This window comes from Plectropomus leopardus, chromosome 7, assembly GCF_008729295.1.
Source record: "Plectropomus leopardus isolate mb chromosome 7, YSFRI_Pleo_2.0, whole genome shotgun sequence".
NCBI classification, from domain to species: Eukaryota; Metazoa; Chordata; class Actinopteri; order Perciformes; family Serranidae; genus Plectropomus; species Plectropomus leopardus.
The window spans coordinates 15,234,826-15,254,996 of record NC_056469.1 but is presented as its reverse complement, the minus strand read 5'-3'; the positions used below and the strand labels follow the sequence as shown (position 1 = coordinate 15,254,996).

Sequence of the window (20,171 nt, the reverse complement as noted above, 5' to 3'; positions counted from 1 at the left end):
TTTTTCAACAATTTGGCCTTTTCTAAATTAAAAGATGATCAGTGGAATAAGATAAAAATGTTTGTGGCAATGAGGATCTCACATATTAAAATTTCATTTTTTTACTTTTTAAGAATAAGGACCTGCAGACACCCTAACCAATCGTGATTGTGTGACTGTAATTGCAGACTGGCACAGGCCTGTCTATTACCTGGTTTTCCAACGGGCTGGTATATGTGCTGGTTTCCTGTCTGCAAATAAACAAACACAACAACAACACATGAGTTAGCAAATTCTCAGTCACACATAATCAGAAGCTTCACAGGAAATTAGGACTTCACGTGCAAAAACCCTCCTGAAAAATGCAGGGAATCCAATTTAATTTACTTGTCACACAACACAGCGTCTCAATTTGTTCTTGTAAAACACACACACACGTCTCCAGTCGAGGAGCTGTTTCCGTTTTCAGTGGTTTTCTAGCACTCTGTAACTTATGTTAACAAAAATATTCTGTCTGGCTGCGCAGGGATAACAAAAAGGAAAAAAAGCACTTCTTTTGTTAGTGCTACCCTTTTAAAGCCAGATAAAAACCCTGCAGCATGTCTTTGTGATTTGATGGTTGTGAGCATAAAATGATGCCACAAAACTTTGCAGTGGTGCCACACATGTTATATATTTACTTTGTTGTATTATTACTGAATCTTTGTTTTCTTTTCCTGTGTGAGAAAAACAGTACAGTCGACTTTGAAAGCCATCAGTGTTGAGGTCTGACAACCACCAACACCCCAAAATACTCTACTACAGCATTTTACACACACACACACACACACACACACACACACACACACACACACACACACACACAGAGAGAGGAGATTTTCCCACCACAAACCACAGCCATTGAATGGGAGGAGGAGGACAGGCAGAGAGATGAATTATAGAGACAGAAATATCTGACCCATGGCAGCTTCAGACTGCTACAACAACTTCTGCTGGCATCAAGAACACAACAGACATCGATATACAACTCTGTGTTAAGCTCTTGAGATTCCAACGTCGGGATAAAGTTACACCAAAGTTCTGAACAACAACATAGTTTCAGGACATGAAACTTAATCACAGAAAGACTTCGAGAAAAAAACGATGACTCCTGTTTCTAGTCTACAAAGAAAAAAAAAGGTGATGAAGTTACATTTCAGCACCATCTGTGTTAAAGTATGTTATAAAGCATATAAGCAACATTATGTTTGCCGAGTTAAAATGTGCATCTGTCATTGCAAATCATGTCAGAGTTACACCATATTGCTCATCTTAAAATATGATGTGGTTAGATGTCTGCAGTGTGAACGATTTAGTGCCATCTAACTGTGCGGTTGCTACTACCGACTTAATAACCCTCCACTTCCAAGCATGTAGATAAACCTAAGGTGGTCTTCAAGTGACCTAAAAACCCGAAAGGCCCCTCTAGAGCCAGTGCTTGGTTTGTTGTGGGCTACTGTAGAAACATAGTGGTGCAACACAAAGAGGCTGCTTCCTATGTAGATATGAGGGGCTCATTCCTAAGGTGATAAAAACACGACTCAGGTGGTCATACACTAATGAAAACATAGTTATGAATACAACATTACTATTCGGCCAATAGATATTCAGGTGAGTGATGACGAGGAGGAGGATGAGCACCACACACTAAAGAGACAGAGAGGAGGACTGCTCAGCGCCGTCATGCAGCTGCAGTGTCAAATGCAAGATGCAGGGAGAAAGTAGCAGATGGCAGGGAGGTACCTCCAGTGCAGAGAAACAAGCTAGCAAATGTGTCTAGTACTGCAAATTTTCACATCTAACAGAACAATAAATGCATTGGATGCAGCGTGCTAGTCACAATTTTCTAAAACATAAAGTGAACCTCTTCTTTACATTTGCTTAAACAAGGGGACGTTTAGCATTATTGCTTGAAAAATTACTTCTTAACTAATAAATCAAAAGTAAAAACAGAGGCAACTGACTATTCTTTTTATTACTCTGCTACTCTTTTAATAAATCTTTTTAAAAAGGTTTGGTTATCAAGTTCTACATATGAAATATTCAGTTTTAGGGCACAATATCATATCATATGTTTGAGTAACATGTTGAAAACAATTTCCTTTTAAAGTGACAGACAATAAGTTGGAAATAATCCAATAGTTGACAACTAATCGATTAATCAATGTAGCTCTAGTGTGTAATTATTGATAGCCAGATTTGGGCGGGAAACAGGAAACTACAGACTACCAGCATGCTGACTTACTGGGAGCAACACTGGGACGTACAGATGAATAAAGACGGCTTCTTGTTTTCTTGCAGCAATGTTCTATTAATAACCAGCTGATAATGTGGGAATCCATTGACCCCTCATTGTTGACCCCGCCCCTGACGGGCCACTTCCTGTCCCTGGATCCATCCCCTCAGCTCTAATCAAAACAAACACATGCTGCAGCCAACTGCAAAGAGTCCAACCACAATGTGGACTTACATCAACATTTGCCTTTATCAGACATCCTCCTTGTCTTAAAATACAAACAGTTCAGAAAAATAACTTCCCTTTGTAATGCGGTGAATGGTCATGATTTTGACAGCGAAAGTTAGAAAGAGGCGATATGAAGTACAGTTTATTCAGCTCCTTCTTTTCAAAATGTATTTCTTTAGGTAACCTGTGAAACAGTGTTATTTTCCTGCTGCATGCATAAATAACGCCAACTAACAGTGAGATGGATGGAGACAGAAACCAGCTGGAAAAAAATAACTTACTGGTGCTTGAAGTCCACCGTCTTCTCTGTCCAGACTCCCTCTGGAACTTCTTGAGTCTGGTTTCTAAACACACACACAAACAAACATAAAAATAATATCTTCATACATTAACACCAATTAAGGTTGGTACTCATCCATTGTCAGTATCCCCCCCAGTTTGGAGAAGCAGGCAGGAGTGCGGACACAAAAGCTAAGCAATGTACTGCTGTACACGGGGGGCAGCAAGAAAAACATTTCAGCCAACTAAACAAAAAAATCACCATCAGTTCGGAAATAAAGCCATTATTTAACTCTTTTCAAAACAAGACTTCATTGAGAAAAACAGTGATTTAACATCGCTGAGCACAGGAGCTGCTGGCCCTCCGCTGTCTCGATCAGTTCATTTTTTGTGCTACTGAGTGAATTTGGCATTTAAAAGAATTAGTTAGATTCGCCAAACTCACACAATAACACAAACAAACTAACTGATCAAGGCAGCGGTAGACGAGCAGCTCATTGTTTAGCCACCAGACTACATTGTTTTTTCAATGTAGTCTGGTGGCTTTGACAAGAGCACAGATGAGGAACTGAAGACACTGAAGGACTTTCCGGTCTAAAAGTGATGTCTGCCCGAAAGGTAAAGCGGTGAGAAAACTCTCAATATAGCTTCCACTTAAACTGTTATTAATATTTTTATGTTTTTATGTGTGAGTTTATATGTTTTACTGCTGGCCCATCCACAACAGTACATTGCTTAGTTTTCATGTCGGGAATCCTGCCAGCATTTCTAAACTGGGCTCTTGCCAACAACTTCTGCATGTAATACACTGACTATAGATTTGTACCTTTTACAACCCTAGATTTAAAAAACCCCAAAACTATCCCTTTAAATTCAGGGCTGGTTTAACTTTAATTTTCTGTCAATTAAAGATTCAACGAGACACAGTAGTCACAGTTATGCAAAATTGTTTTTTTTCAGTGAACAGTAGGTGTAGTGTTTGTGACTTTAAAAGCAGTATTGGATTTTAATTGCTGGGATACTCCCTGAGACAAATACCCTTTTATGGTTTGCCATCAGCACTATATCACATGCTGTCGTAACACTGGTGCATTCTATGGTGCAAACTCGATCACTTAAACCACTACATTTACTGATTTGTTGAAGAGTTTTGGATTTACATAAAAATCTTTTAGCATGAGCAAACTGCCACTCCAACTCTCCAAATCCAAGTTTGATCTTAAATCTTACAATAAAGATGTGAATGAAGAAATTAATAAGTGATTAACTGCAGCAAAGCTAACATAAAAAAAAACCAACTCACTAACATACAAATCCGAACAGCCTCCCTGCAAGAGTCTTCAAATAAAAACAGGAACATACTGTACAAAGCTACAAGATGCCGAAGTGCAGGACTTGTCTTCCAAAACAAACTTTTTTCCAATTTAAACACAACTGACTGACACTTAATACCTAGATTGCTCTGAAGTCCCAGAACACCCACAGACACCACCAAAAAAAAGCCTTGCAAAAACACCTCTACACAAAAAGCCAACCATACCATCCCACCAGAAACTCACACACATGTTAATGCCTACCAGTTTTCCAAGACAGGACTTGAAGACCAGCATTGCCTTTGAGCTCATCAAAGTTGTCTGATGAATTGTTTGTGTCCGAGAGGTTTGAAGCGTTGTTGTGTCTGAGTCGTTATCTGGTTCCGATCTTATTATATCTGCCTCTGTGACTGAGTGTTTTCCTGTCTGTCTACTAATCTGTGCCAGCAGTTTCACGAAGAGAAGAATTCAGATTCAATTCCAACTTCCTGCCTCCAGCACACTTATATCTGACTCTGACGCATGATGAGAGGGAAGGAGAAGAGGAGGAGGAGGAGGAGGGATGGAGCATGCTGCCAAAGAGCCGTCAGTGTGTGAGCACATCTACCCTTCTTTCCCAAATGGTTCTTCCTTCCTCCTCCCTTTCTTGCCCCTCCCTGAAGTGACAGCGTTATAAAAACCAGCCAGCCTCCAACACGCACACACACCGTATAAATATACGCCTCCTGAGCTTTTCAGTAATTTTGCGTGTTGTCATTTAGTGGTTGTGGGTCAAAGACAGACTGTTGACTGGGCTGTCAGATTGTCTAAGCCTATCATTAGCCTGGAATTCACACAGGCCACACCTGCCTACAAACTCTCTCTCTCTCTCTCTCTCACCCCGCACCTCCCGACCCCCACACGCAACCCCCCCCCCCCCCCCCTACCCCCACACCCTAGCCCTCCCCCCACTCTCCCTTAATAACCTCCCCTCACAATCCAAACTCTCCCACACTCTCTAATACATTCCACCCCACACACTCATACCACCACCCCCCTTCCGGCCCCCACCCTCACCTACTCCAACCCTAATCTCTCTCATCAATCAATCCCCCCACCCCCAGAATAAATAGCCCAAACCCCTCCCTACAATTTTTAGCATGAGCAAACAGCCACTTCCAACTCTCCAAATCCTTGTTTGGATCTTAAATCTTACAATAAAGATGTGAATTAGAGAAATTAATAAGTGATTAACTTCAGCAAAGCTAACATAGAGGAAAAAACCAACTCACTAACATACAAATCCGAACAGCCTCCCTGCAAGAGTCTTCACAAATAAAAAACAGGAACATACTGTACAAAGCTACAAGATGCCGAAGTGCAGGACTTGTCTTCCAAAACAAACTTTTTTCCAATTTAAACACAACTGAACTGACACTTAATACCTAGATTGCTCTGAAGTCCCAGAACACCCACAGACACCACCAAAAAAAAGCCTTGCAAAAACACCTCTACACAAAAAGCCAACCATACCATCCCACCAGAAACTCACACACATGTTAATGCCTACCAGTTTTCCAAGACAGGGACTTGAAGACCAGCATTGCCTTGAGCTCATCAAAGTTGTCTGATGAATTGTTTGTGTCCGAGAGGTTTGAAGCGTTGTTGTGTACCTAGAGTCGTTATCTGGTTCCGATCTTATTATATCTGCCTCTGTGACTGAGTGTTTTCCTGTCTGTCTACTAATCTGTGCCAGAAGTTTCACGAAGAGAAGAATTCAGATTCAATTCCAACTTCCTGCCTCCAGCACACTTATATCTGACTCTGACGCATGATGAGAGGGAAGGAGAAAGAGGAGGAGGAGGAGGAGGGATGGAGCATGCTGCCAAGAGCCGTCAGTGTGTGAGCACATCTACCCTTCTTTCCCAAACAGTGTGTGTGTGTGTGCTCTGAGGAGCCGTTAAACGACAAACCTGTTGAGTTAAAGTCGGTCGGTCAGCTGGAAGAAACTCGACTCGACTCAAGTTTCAAAAACATTAAATCAGAAAAACCTGAAACTGAGATTTTAACAGCAGGGACCTCAGAACACACACACACACACACACACACACACACACACACACACACACACACAAACACACACACACACACACAGACAGACAAACACACACACACACACACACACACACACACACACACACACACACACACACACACACACACACACACACACACACACACAAAATAAAATTCTTGAGCAAAACCCCAGACAGCTCCTTCAATCAGTGCTCACAGAAATATGCATCCTGGATAAAATGTTCCTCCCTCTCTTCCCCCGTCTTTATGTCACAGGGTCTCTCCTCAACAAGTAACATTTTTCACACTAGACAGCCTCTAACACTGCATTCAGTTAAACAGTTTAAAAACAATACTTAACAGTAATATAATAAAATCCAACTGACAGAACAAAAGACAAACATGACAACTCAGGTAATTTCAAAACTCTTAACCTCCAAAGGTTAACTGATACGCATATATATTCACTTCCACATAATGAGATTCTTCACTCATACCAAAAAATCCATTTAATTTCAGAGCGGGGTTTCCATTACGGTTACCCTATAAAAGAGTCAGGTTTCTTGCTCTTGTAACTTCATCCAAATACTAGGTGTTTTGTTAAAGTGTGTTTACTTAGAAAATAATGCTACTGTGGACAATTATCAGATTTTCTGCAATCAGAATTCTGATCTTTATAATGACTGAAGTGATTTTCTTTTTTTTTTCTTATCTTTTTTTAAATTTATGGATATATGTTTGTCCTCAAGGAGTATGTGGTGGATTTCAGAGTCCATTAACAAATTTACAAAAACAAACATGCAATGGAAACAAAATAAAAATACCTCAACACAATGGACAAGTAGACGGCAACTAAGCTAAAACCTTTAAATTACAGGTAAGGCTAACACGGCACCATCCACAACAACATCACACAAAATAGGACTGTGGTCTTAAAAATGTAGCCATTTTTCGATTTTATGTTTTTCTGCAGTGATATTGTCCTGGTTATGCATATATATGTGTGTGTATATATATATATATATATATATTCATATATCATGAACACTATTGTTTTATAATGTTTAGGATAAAACTGGACTTAAATTTTATTCAAAATAGCATTAAAAAAATGATCTTACATTTAACTTGCAGAATCAGCCAGCAAACCTTTGCTTACTTGCCTTGAAATAGACTTGATTTGTACTTAACACTTTTACTAACAGACTACAGTTCGTAAAAAGGAAACCTCAAAAGTGCCATTACGGCCTGGGTTTTATGTATTAACTTTGTCTATGTGTGTGAATTTTTCAATGTGTGCGCTGTGTGTGTTACCAGCAGCCTTTCCTCCTGTTCCAGCCACCTCTGGTCCTCCTCCATCTGCTGCTGTTGTATCATCAGCTGTTCCTCCATTAACAGGCACTGCTGCTCTACACACTGCTGCATGTCTACTGCCCTGTCCTACACACACACACACACACACACACAAGCATGCAACAAAAGACAAGCATAGCAACAGACATGTACACCAACACAGGGACACACGCACAGAGTCACAGATGAAGAGAAACATGCACAAACACACACAGGACAGACAGACACATATACCAGACTGATGAGAGGCTGACCTGAGATGATGAATAATGGGTGTCAAATGGGCAGTATTTAAATATTGACATAATAATGTAAATTTGTGGACTGGACTCATTATGCAGGGGGTAGTTTTTATTCACAATGCTTCCTCACAGATTGATCGACCAATCATCTTCAGGCTGCTGCCGTGAATTTAATTTTTACTGTTGGGCAAATTTTGTCAAATAGTCCCAACATACAAAAAGAATTTCCAGGAAGAAAGAAGCATATTGTTTAACCACTCAGAATTGAAGTTGCATATCAAAGACTTTAAGACTATAAACTCCTGAAAATTGAATAAATAAAAACAGCTTTTTATCATTTTGTGAATGTGACTGGAGGTGAGCTCAATCTTTAACCTGCTGTGTCCATACAAACAGCATAACTCTGTGTGTGTTTCAGTTCTGTCATGACTTACCTGTGTGTGCATGTGTGTGTGTGTAAAAGTATAAAAATTGGTCTCCTACCTCCATTGCAGAGCCCCACAGTGCCATGTCGTGCCCATGTGGATGGGGGAGGTGCTGTGCGTGTGAGTGTGTGTGGACGTGGTGGCGGGGGTGTGTGTGTGCATGATGTGTGTCCACCATTGCAGCCTGTGGAGGGTACAGGGCGCTGGGCACCGAGGGGAGGGTGTGAGGGCCGGGGTATCCTGCCATCTGATCCAAAGAGGAGGGACAGAAAAAAGAAAGACAAAATGTTAAGTCTGTTATCAGTTCTCTTTTCATTATATCTTTACCTACAGTTTCTTATTTCTGTTTTTATCTACTTCAGAAATATATGCTGTGAAAATGCATGCAAAAGTGTGTATTTAATTAGATGACATATAACTTACATATTTAAACATACAATTTCAGGAAACTTGTAATACAAAAAACAACTGTCTTAATTTAAGTAATCAACTGTGGAAGTTTTATGACATTATCTATAAATTACAATTTGTACCCTATTTACATGTACTGTCTAATTTTTTACCTTAAAATGTGTGGAATTTTACAATACATATATTTTGTGGGCCATTTTATCATAATGTGTTTTTTCTCATACACTGGGCAAGAAATTTCCACTTCAGTAGCACTTAACTTTCCAGCGTCATTCCTTTCAATATTTTAAAGATTTTTACAGAGGGTTTTATTCATATATCATTTACAGCCTGATTCATACAACATTTTATTCCTAAAAACATGAGGAAGTTGATTTTTGACAATATTTTCTGATTTATGGAGTGATAAAAAGGTATATCCATGATCCCCTCTAAAAATGATTTGACTGTAATATGTTGACAAAATGAAACAAGAATACCGAAGTTGATTTAATCCAAACAAATCTGCATGTTTAATTAGATAATGTCTCATTTATATATCTAAACATACAATTTCAGAAAACTTATCATACAAAGAAATGTATTATGTGGGTAATCCAATGGGGAAGTTTTATGGTGATATCTTACAATTTAAAAGTTTTACCATATTCATCTGTAGTGACTCCCCTTTATTTAAAGTACTTTAAATTATTTTTGTGAATTAAGTCAACACTCTTCATCTTTTTGGAATTTGGCTATACAAATACCAGTCTGGTAATTGCACATATTTTCTTAAAATTTAATTTCAGAACTACATTCAAAGCACAACAACAACAAAAGAGCAGTCAGTGGAGTTTGTCAGCGTACCTGGTAGTGCCCAGGATGTTGGGGACTGGGATAAAAACCTTCACTTGAGCGAGGACTGGGATAGCCTGGTCTACTAGGCTGCAGACAGAGAGAGGAGGACAGAGGTGAAGAGAGGAAACACTGTTGAGAAATGGAAAGTCAGAGGGGAGAAAAATAAAAATGCAATTACAATGCTTTTTCATCTTTTCCCCAAGTTGAACGTTAGAGGACGGGACACTGGGTCATTCAGACAATCAACACACAAACCTTCGGAGCTGTTTGTGTGGCTGAGTTAGCTGTCAATCAAAACAGGGGACACCCACTGGGCTGCAAGTCCAGCAAGCTGTTAGTTGACTACTGCTCCTATGTTACTAATATCCACAGACTATCAGTATTAACTACGTTATATTGCTGGACTACTGATCACTGGGATCTCTGGTTAGATGTGATGGTGGTGTGTACACAGTGTTATGGCTGCATGTTCACCAAAGACCTCTCTTTGAAGCACAGTTTTTTTCTAATTTGGAGAAAAAGGGGGTGTGTTGCTATTGAATAGGTTGGAAAAAAAATGTGGTATAATAGATTTTTAATCTCTAATGAAAATTGAGATATGAGACTTTTTAATCCAGGCTCTTGCTGAATGCTGCTGGCTAAGGGAACAGAATTTAGTAGAATCGAGTAAGTTTATCTACTCGTCTCTATTCTTTTCTGTTCCTTTGCTGAGTGCTAGAAGCTAAAAACAGAAGTGCTTGGTGAACCCACAGCCTTGTTTCCTCTTTTGTTTTCTGGTGATTTGTTGTGATGAAGCTGTTGAAAGATGATGAATAGTTTCCCCTCTTAGATGACTCGAGGCGTTTTGTCTTTACGATTTAAACCTCTCTAACACAGAGCTCGTTTCTAGCACAGCAGTGTTGTAACCTCTACCTTCCATAGTCTCTCATAGTAGCTTTCTCTGGACCACACCTCCGACAGCGAGACAGACACAAGGACACACAGGTAGGGAAACAAACAGCAAAGAAGGGCAGGGAGGGATGGAGACAAGGAAAGAGAAAAGGAAAAGACAGTAGGAGGGACAAAGAGAAGCAGACAAAACAAAGAAACAGAGGACGAGACAAACAGGATCTTTACTGACAAAGAGGGGCTCTTACAGCATGTTGTGAACATGCTTCCACATGGAAGGACAAAGGGTTACTTAGGACAAAGGACAAAGTTATATCTTCAAAGTTTAAATCTGCCCCCAAACAGATTGACAACCCAGTGGTAGTCGATCCATGTAGAGGGAGGTTTCTCGGGGAATACCCAATTTAAAAATAGGAAGATAAACACAGGGACGACAGACAGACAGACTGGGAGGTGAGGTTAATGACACAAGATACTCACACCAGGGTATGACAGAAAAGGATTACTATATGGAGACTTATGGATAAAACATGAACTGACATCAGTAACTTCGGGTTAAGGACAATAATAGCCAAATGTAGATATAACCTCATATGCTCGCATTGTGACCGTTTCAGCCAGGCTGTAAAATGTTGCTTGAAGGGTTAATTTTCTTGATTTTGTGCTTTTGTAACAATCCATGTCATCAAGTTATGCGAGAGGCATTTGGTAAATCTTTTTTTTCCCTTTAAGATATTACTATTTTTTTTGTGATTTTACAATGCAAGCCAGATAAAAAAGTACAATTAATTAAATCCTACACCCCATATTTTGGAATTTTTAAGACTTTTGAAAGATTGATTTAAGACATTTTGATACCATTTATGGCCTTATTTTTACATGAATGCTTTTAAGACTTTTTAAGGATCAGTGGGAACCCTGAAGGCAAATGTTGTGGCTAAATGGTAGCCCTTGATTTGCAAAACTCTCACAAGCAGTTTTAAAATAATCTTGTCTTAGTTTTAAATATTGTGACAACAGTGTGGTTAAGGTCTGGTTAGGTTTAGGAACAAAAGCACTTGGTTAGGGTTAGGGAAAGATAATGGTTTTCATAAACCTGTGGTTACCATCTAGATGAGACCAAATGCCTCAAGATAAAACTTTAATCACCACATTTGGATTTAAAGGAAACATTTTGGAACATGGAACTTGACAAAAAAGTTAAATGCATCATCAATTTACCTTCATCAATTTAATATTTTTTTTTTGGGCTTTAGCATTTAAGCAGGGTTACTTCTGGACAGTTTTAGGGCAGAACATTTTGGACTCACTTAAAAAAAGATTTTTTTTTGTTGTTATCAGGCACATATTCCTGTTGTGAACATGGCATAACTACAGGAAGAATTTTTGGTATGTTGAGGGGCAATGTAATTAAAATTCTCTTTTCACTTCATGTATCACTCTGGGGCCTAATTCATCGACTCCCACACAGACTCATTTATCACCATAAGGGTCACGGTGCAGTGAAAATAGCTCTGTAACAGGAATGTCTCACAGAGACTCACTACAGGAATTTATTCTACTTTTAAGAATTCATTTGTAACCTACCGCCCAACTGAGGGCTGAAAACAAGACTGACTATAGTTAAGTCTTGTCTTATAGGACTATTTCTGTCAAGTTCCCTTCACTTATCTCACTCGTGGCACTTGTATCTCTGATTGCAAAAATTAATTTTATTTTGACATGAAAGCGTGCATTTTTAAGCACACAACTTATGTTTTTAACATATGTGTTATGTTTCCCAGCACTGACAGAAAACAGTGGGGAAGTGGGGTGATGTTACAGCTCAGCAGGCGACTTAAACAAACACTGCAAAAACAGGGTCACCTACCAACACAAGCTCATATATAGCACTAATGGCTAGCACCAACAGCTCGGTCAGGGTGACAGAGTCAGCTGTGTATAAACAAGCTTAAGTAGAGAGAGCCCCTTTGGCCAACCCTGTATGTATTCATAGTAACTGTGTCAATCCCTGGCATCACACATTCTTACAAACTTTAGTATTTGCAATAAATCAATGTGAGTGAAATCAGTGTGCAGATCTAAAGCATTATATTGAATCACTGTATGTATTACAGTTGAAGCTCTTTCCTCTTGAACATGAATGCGGGCTGCAGCTGGAGAAGTTGCTGCAACACAGCAGCATTAGTTGTGGACTTTGGGGTCCACCTAGTGTAAAAAATGTTTTTAACATACTTTTTGACCTCCTCATTTTAATTCCAATGAAATTTAAAAGCAGACAAGAATTTTTGTTTTGTTAATTCTGTAAGTATTTTTTTCCCTCATGATATACAATACTGTATTGAAGTTAAATGGGTCCAACTGTTAGTCAATGGATTAAGGTTTTATGATGGGCATCCTGAACAGGCCAAAAATAGGGTGTCAAAATCTGAGAACATGTAAACACAATGCCTGACGCAAACACAAACATCTACATTCAGTGACAACAGAGGACATTCAACAGCATGTCCAACATAAACAAAGCATGCCAAACATAAACATGCTAATGAACAGTCACTGGTGTTGGCAAGACTGTGCCAAAAATCACTGCACTCAGTACTGGTTAATGATTCAAAGGTTGCATTGAGTTTGTGAATCCATTCATCAAAAAATGTTGCAACATCTTTCAAAATGTAGCCGACACTGGATTCTTTTAATATTGTTATATGGTGGAAATACAAAGGGAAACGGGATGTGGGTGTGAGGAAAGCAACGGTATCGAATGCAGTGCTACAGGAGGGCTGAATATTAATCACAGACATTTCTTCAGGTAACTTATTATTATGAGCAAAAAGGCTTGAAATGAACGGGCAAGTTTTTTGTGCTGTAGTGTCTGTGCTTGTATTATTGGGCTAGGCTCAATCAAAACATGATGACAATTGTTGCTTTCTTTTTCATTATGTTGCCAGGTCACTGTCAGTCATATATCATCATAATACACCCACTCAGTTCTAATGAAAAAGATGAGCTCAGTTTTTAAGAATTAACCTCTCAATGAATAAAACCTAGGAAATTTTTCTATGCTGAATCCTAATTCTTACTTATTTACTTAACTCAAAAGAAAAATGTAAAGAAAAAGTTATCGGGGGCTGATAAAGGTCTATCTTTAAATACTTTAAAGCTTAAACCATAATGTTATATTCAAAGTATTGTGTTCATCAGTCTGATACAGTTGTTACAAAAGAAACAAAAATCTATCCATCTTTATAAAGTTATAAAGATTTTGTGCAAGATGCCTGACTGACCTTATTTGGACTTGCAAATCTTTAAAATTTAAAAACGTTTATCAAAGGAGCTACACTTTTGAATGTTGCAACTTTTTTTTTGATAAATATGTTTTTTTAATGATTAAAAAACAGCTTTAGTGCAGTTTCACAGTACACCACCTGCCTTCAAGGGTCTGGACATGTGTCTTTCTGAGCAGGGGAAGGGAGAAGGTGTTTGGGTAGTTACAGGGAGGCTTGGCATTTGACTGGGTGGATGGTGGTGAGTGGAGGGCAGAGTGAAGGCAGAGGATGCTGAGACAACTCTCTTTGTATGTGGGAGAGTGAGGGGGGCAGGGGGGACCAGCGGGGGCCTACCACATGGCTGCACAGCAGGATGCCTGTGCTGAGGGTCAGAGTCAGGTTGTAGTGGGGTACTGGGATTAGTTTGGCAGCCAGGGTGAAAGCTGCCCAACAGCAGGGTTTTAGGATTAGAATTTGTCATGGGCTTAGTGTTTTCTAGGGTGTGAGGACAAGTATTTGACATGCGGGGCAGAGAGTTAAAGTTAGGACTAGAGTGGGAAAGATATGGGGAGAAGTGGAAGGGGTGGGAGTATGAGTTGTTTGACTTTGGCTGCGATGAACAGAGCAGGTGGCCGTTAGTGGGGGGATTTGTCATGTGGGGGCAGCTGCCATTGGACAGGCTCTCTGAACTGGTGTGAGGTGGAGGACAGAAGTTATTGTGAGATTGTGGGGACACATTGACTTCAGGACTGAAATTAGTGTTGGGCTGAGAGAAAGAACAACTGTAAAAAGAGGCGTTTTGAAGAGGAGGTGATTGAGGATTGGGAGAAGAGGAAAAGCGATGGGGAAACTGCAGAGATGATGAGTAGAGTGGAGGAGTGGGTAGGTGAGAAGAGGTGAAGGGAGATGAAGGACGAGGGTTTCCAAGGCAGAGGGAAAGCTGTGAGGCAAAGCGCTGGTTTGGATGACAATGGTGGTGAGGCTGAGGAGCAGACAGACAGTCCAGACTGAAGGTGGGCTGCAGGGAGGGGCGACGGCTGGGCTGCAAACAGAGAGACATGGGTAGAGGACGGACAAATGGAAATAAAAAAGGTACAACAGATGATAGAGATATGTAGTAGACAGGTGAGACAGACAGGGATGAACTGAAGCACAGACAGCAAAGCCGCATTTCCATCAAAAGCTTTCAGTATAGCACCAAAAGTAACACCTATAAACAGGTACCTAGATCCTGGATCTGTTTAGCGTTTCGACCGCAGACAGTACTCTTACATGAGGGTGGGGTTTGGTCACTCACTGCTTTGTCCCGCGGCTCCCCCTGTATTTCCTTGTTCACCAGTGATACAGAGGAAAATCTGCACCTTGTTTATCATCCACAGAATATGACTGCAGGCTGGAGTGAGTCTTTCTTAATAGGATATTGAAAAATAGCACGTTCATGCTTTGACTCATTCTCAGGTGCCAGCAGGGATACGATGCTCCACCAAGTTTTTTTCTCCAGATGAGGATTAGAATAATTGAGGTGTGTTGATGGATTCAGGTGGCCAACTCATGCATTGAGCAACATTACAAGCGAACGTTCCAACTTAAAAGTTACCGGCAGTCAGCATTAGAGGCTGCGAAACATCCTTTCATTTTCATGAAATGGTTTACTCAAGTATGAAAAACTTGTGATCGTATGAACAGTGGTTAAATCAGCCACAGCTCAGCCCTGAGCACAGAGTGTTGATTCTCCTCTGACCAATGAATGGACTGAAATGTTCCTAGCTCCACCCTTCAGTACTGGATCAGTGTGCTCAGTACGCCAAGTAGAGGAGTGACAAAAAAATGGTACGGTAAAGAATGGCTCCTTTGGCACAAATCCATAACTTTTCACAATGGAAACGCAAAAATTGCGTATCAAACTAAACTAAACTGAACTGACCTGCTTGGTAGAAATGCAGTTTAATATGCACAACAGTAACCAAAGCCATAAAGCAACTGTGACTTTTACCTCACAGAAAAACAGTAAATCCCTTTAGTTGTCTATAAAAATATTACAAATGCAGCATTCAGGACATTTAGATTAAGATGGAACAGCTGCATCACTGAAGACTTAAAACAAATCTTATCTTAAAAACTACCATTCAAGACAAGTGGCTTTAGTTGTAACCAAAAGAAGTAGTTAACAGATGCTAACAGCAGGGGTATGAGGGGGGCAGTAAGTAAGGGTGAAGCAGCCGGCAGCTGGGGCAACAAGCTGTGAGGAAGGATGGAACTAGGAGAGGTGGGAGAGAGGGTTATGGACTTACAAAAAAAAATTTAAAAAGTAATGTAGAATTTGTAAGGTCATCATGTTTATACAATTAAAGGGAGGAGTTTATATTATTTGAAAAACGTGGAGAAAAGAATGTGGCGAAAGACTTGCATATGCATATTACACCAACCCAGTAAGTCTACCTTGTTTTAATTTACTAGACTGCGAAAGTGCAAAAGCTGAAAAGAGTCACATGGTCCTACATTTGTAAAATTTTGAATGAGATCATTTTATCTTATAAAAAAGGACACAGCTATTTGAACCTGACACTTTCTTATAAAGCCTGGATTTAAAACCTAATCACATTTGATGTTCCCGACCTTTATTATCATAGTGAGAAAGCCCCACTTGAAAACTGACTATAGCAATAATGTAACATCAGGATGGTCCTGCAGAAACCTTTGAGTCAAAAGAATAATTAAATCAAATGAGTTAACAGCTAAATTAATGGTGGCCAATTAATGGTGGCAAAATAGACAACAGAAGCAGAATCACTACGTCTACATGAAAGCATATCAGAGAGGCTAACTAAAGAGTGCATGGGGGACTTACAATAGTCAGGACATCTCACTGCACAACAGCACAGACACAACAGATACCGAGACTCTTTATTACAACACCTGTTGCACTCAGACACATACACAAACAGAGACACAAACACACATGGTGTAGTAGTGCCTTACTTTTGGTGGTGCTTCGTCTGACCCTCCAGAATCCCAAGACACTGTGACCTGTCTCCTCATCTCCATCCTGCTCCTCTCCTTCTGCTGGAGCTTCTCCTCCTCTAATATAGTGCTGAAAACAAGAAAAAAACATACAAGATGATGTAACACAAAAAAGGTATTGGTATCTTTATTTGTTTTTTGCTGAAATGTCACATCATATTTCCAACACTGAAAAGAAGAAGAATGGTGATAAATGATAGGGTAGTGTCTCTGGCACCATCTCAAGGACAATGTACACATAAGGCTGTCACAATACCAGAATTTAAACTTTAAAAAGATTTTTTTTTAAGAAAGGACTAAGAAAAGATATTTGATAATTCTTTCAATAGAAAAGCAAAAAGTAAGGCAAACAAAATAGGATATTTTTGTAATTAACAACCTGCACACAGTGCCTGGTCAAAAACCTGATTGTAGCGTCATACTTTTGATACTATCGAATGTATAACTAATAGAAATTGTATTGTTTTAAACATGTGGGAACTAAGCACAAATTAACATGGCATTAATTACTTTATACTTAAGTAATTACTTTTCTGGTTCAACATTCCCTGGTATGATGTTAGGCTGGGTATGAAGTGAATAATGACTAGATTTAATTAGTTTCATTAGTTTTTGAAAAACTATGAAAATGTGCCGTGATGAAATTGGCAGACAACCAACAACTTACTATAGAAAATATGAGGCACATTTAGTTTTTAACATACAGTACATGCAAGTTAAGTCATACAAACATGCTTCTAAGTGTACAGACATCACACAGTTCAGGGGTTTCCTCTACAGAAAACTACTCAACTGTCAGCTTAAGTGGTTTTCTGCCACATAGAAATATGAAATCACTGACAGCCCTTTAACACACACACACACACACACACACACACACACACACACACACACACACACACACACACACACACACACACACACACAGCTGTGGGTGTGACAGCTTCATTAATGTGTGCTGTAACACCCACACAAACTCATGCATACGCAGCATTCCTCACACTATTTGCACAGGGCATCAAAACACAAATTACCTAAGTCAGAGGAAAACAAATTCTGGTTTGAAATGAAATGTCTTATTGCTCAGTTCATTACGAAAAAACGCTAATTATATTCAGTGAACCAATAGTCACACACTAATAAAAATAATACAAGCCAGTGTCAAGTTAATCTCTCCTGCAATATTGCCGGGACTTTAATTTTAATATTTTGTCTTTTACATTTAGTCAAAGCAAATGTTTCAGCTTTACTATATATTCACACTAACTACTCTCATGACCTCTGCTGTGTCAGGCAAAACTGTTACCGCAACTAACACACTAAATCAAAGTGTAATATTGCTACAGATTAAATTGAATCACTGGGAGGCTCAGCAACATCCCACGCCCCGAACCCAACATTCTTTAGGTCGAATGTAGCCAAAGACACCACACTGAATTTACTCGCTAAAATTATCCAGACTGACCTGTTTCTTGGGAAAACTGCTGCTAAACCAAACCCAGATTCCCAGAGGAAGGAACTGCTGCTGAAGAGTTGACGATTCCACAAAACAGACAACTGAACTGGTTGAACAAATCCATCACACAAACACACTCTTCACACAGTCACACACTCTTTCTACTCTCCTCAGCAAGGGTAAGAGCTATTTCCAGAAACATCATCACCTCCTGTTCTGTTGTCTCCTGCCGTGTGTGTGTGTGCGTGAGTGTGTCCCTGCACCTGTCGAAGTCTGTCTCCTGTCAGATCCTCTTTTCCATCACAACACTCAGTCTCACAAACACATTTATAAAAAATTACTAGTGCTGAAGTTACAGTTTTCCACTAAAAGATCCAGCTGTAAACAGATCCAACACAATGAACACTGGCTTAAGATCATTAATTTATATGTCAGGCACATTTGTGTAAAGCAAAGGTCAAAAGTCAACAAATTACACTTTTGCATGACGGTACAATGATGGTGGCTTCTTTTTGTACAGAGTATATAATGTTTTAAGCAAAGTCACACCTGCCAAGAACTAGCTTTCTTTTACCACACTTAGATAAGTGCAAGAAAACCACTGAGTGCATAAAAATCCTTGCAGCTTCATTACATAATGCCTTTAAATATCAGATTATTGTGTATACTCAATTTGTTCGACTTTAAGATTTACATATTTTTTTAACAGATGCCCTTTTGACTTTTCTAATGGTACATGTCCCCGGGGGCATTTTTTCTTTTTTTTCCAACATGAGAGCCTCTTCCCAGCTCTGGACTTTTGATATCGCCTTGTCTGGAAACTTTCTCTTATGAAACATAAACATCTGAGGAGAGAAATAAACCATACAGTTAATGAATTTGTCTTCATTTTAGATTTGACAATGGTTAGTTTGAAAGTTTTTCAGGTGTTTCCAGAGGTGGTGAGTCACACAGGATTCCCCTGATTTGTTAATAGTAGCCTAGATTTAATTTTATGCATACGGGGAGGGGACACCCCGACTCTGGAAACACAATGTTGTGCTAACATAATTCACTGCATAGCTGCTAACATAGACAATGATTGGGAGGTGTGGAAATGACTGATCCTTAACATAAAAGAATTTGGTTTTTTAGATAAGTTTTTGTATTTTGGTTGTATCTTTGAGTCTAGTCATTGACAGGTATTTATAACATTACGTATTTTCTGTTCATATCAATACAAATTGTCCGGATGAAAACTGTTCACAAATAATATATCCAGTCTTCTTTTTCTTCACAAAAAAAGGTTGTGGATATCGGCTCCAAAACGTAATTAATTCTTCTTCTTTTAGCTTTACAATTTTTCACTTACTCAAACGTTTCTCTGTCTTGATCAGGACATTTAAGAAAGAAATCTTATTAATGTATTTCTTATTTTCTAAATAAAAATGTAATTCTTTAAACCAGCAGCCTTCCTGAGTCCGATCCTCTAAAAGTTGTTTTCAGCAGAAATATCTTTACTTGTGTGCTGAGCTGTACATATCTTATGAGTTAAAACAAATGAAGACAACATTTAAAAATAAATTGGTTTGCATAAAAATAATAAAGGGCCTCTAAGTGCTTGTAAAAGTTTTTTCTACCAGAGAGTAGTGTTTATAACAGCATAGCTGCACTGAAACTCTCAGCATTTTTATTGAATGTCTACTCAACAAGCCAGGTCATTACACATTGATCTAAATGAAACCAGTCATTAATAAATTGGCCAGCCCTGCCTCACAGTTTAACAGTAAATGACGTCATGCATGAATGTGTGTGACGATAACATCAGCACCTGGCAACACTAACACTGAGTGTCTCCACCCCCACCTACATCGTGCTGCCACCTGGAATAACAAGGCCTGTTTAGACTATTTACTCAGACTGAGCTGACTGCACAATCTTGGACTTTTCTGCACCGCCCTGCTTCACACTCACGTAGCGCTCACCTGAGAGCCGCTCAGTACAATCACTACTGGTAGAAACGGAGTGTCACAGTTTAGACACCTGGGCTAAAGTGCATCGAGCAGAAGAAAATGTTGGCATGAATATATGACATTTGCAACTTTTGGGCCACCATGTGTAGGTGTTTCAAGCCAAAAGGTGATCTTTTCCTAAGTTTAACCAA

General features: G+C 39.3%; 1 protein-coding gene across 15 annotated transcripts in view; it reads right to left on the bottom strand.

Moving 5' to 3' along the window:
* Positions 1–20,171, bottom strand: part of LOC121945745 (focal adhesion kinase 1-like) — a 79,152-nt gene that overhangs the window by 8,210 nt on the left and 50,771 nt on the right. For 7 of the 15 annotated variants that reach the window (XM_042490064.1, XM_042490066.1, XM_042490065.1 and 4 more), the window contains 6 exons: positions 16,531–16,642; positions 9,407–9,484; positions 8,208–8,396; positions 7,444–7,569; positions 2,764–2,826; positions 191–230 (listed from right to left, as the gene is read on the bottom strand). In XM_042490064.1, coding sequence (XP_042345998.1) covers positions 191–230; positions 2,764–2,826; positions 7,444–7,569; positions 8,208–8,396; positions 9,407–9,484; positions 16,531–16,642 — 608 coding nt within the window. Of the gene's footprint in view, positions 1–190; positions 231–2,763; positions 2,827–7,443; positions 7,570–8,207; positions 8,397–9,406; positions 9,527–16,530; positions 16,643–20,171 lie in introns of all 15 variants that reach the window. The other 8 variants (XM_042490068.1, XM_042490057.1, XM_042490061.1 and 5 more) reach the window with 3 other exon arrangements.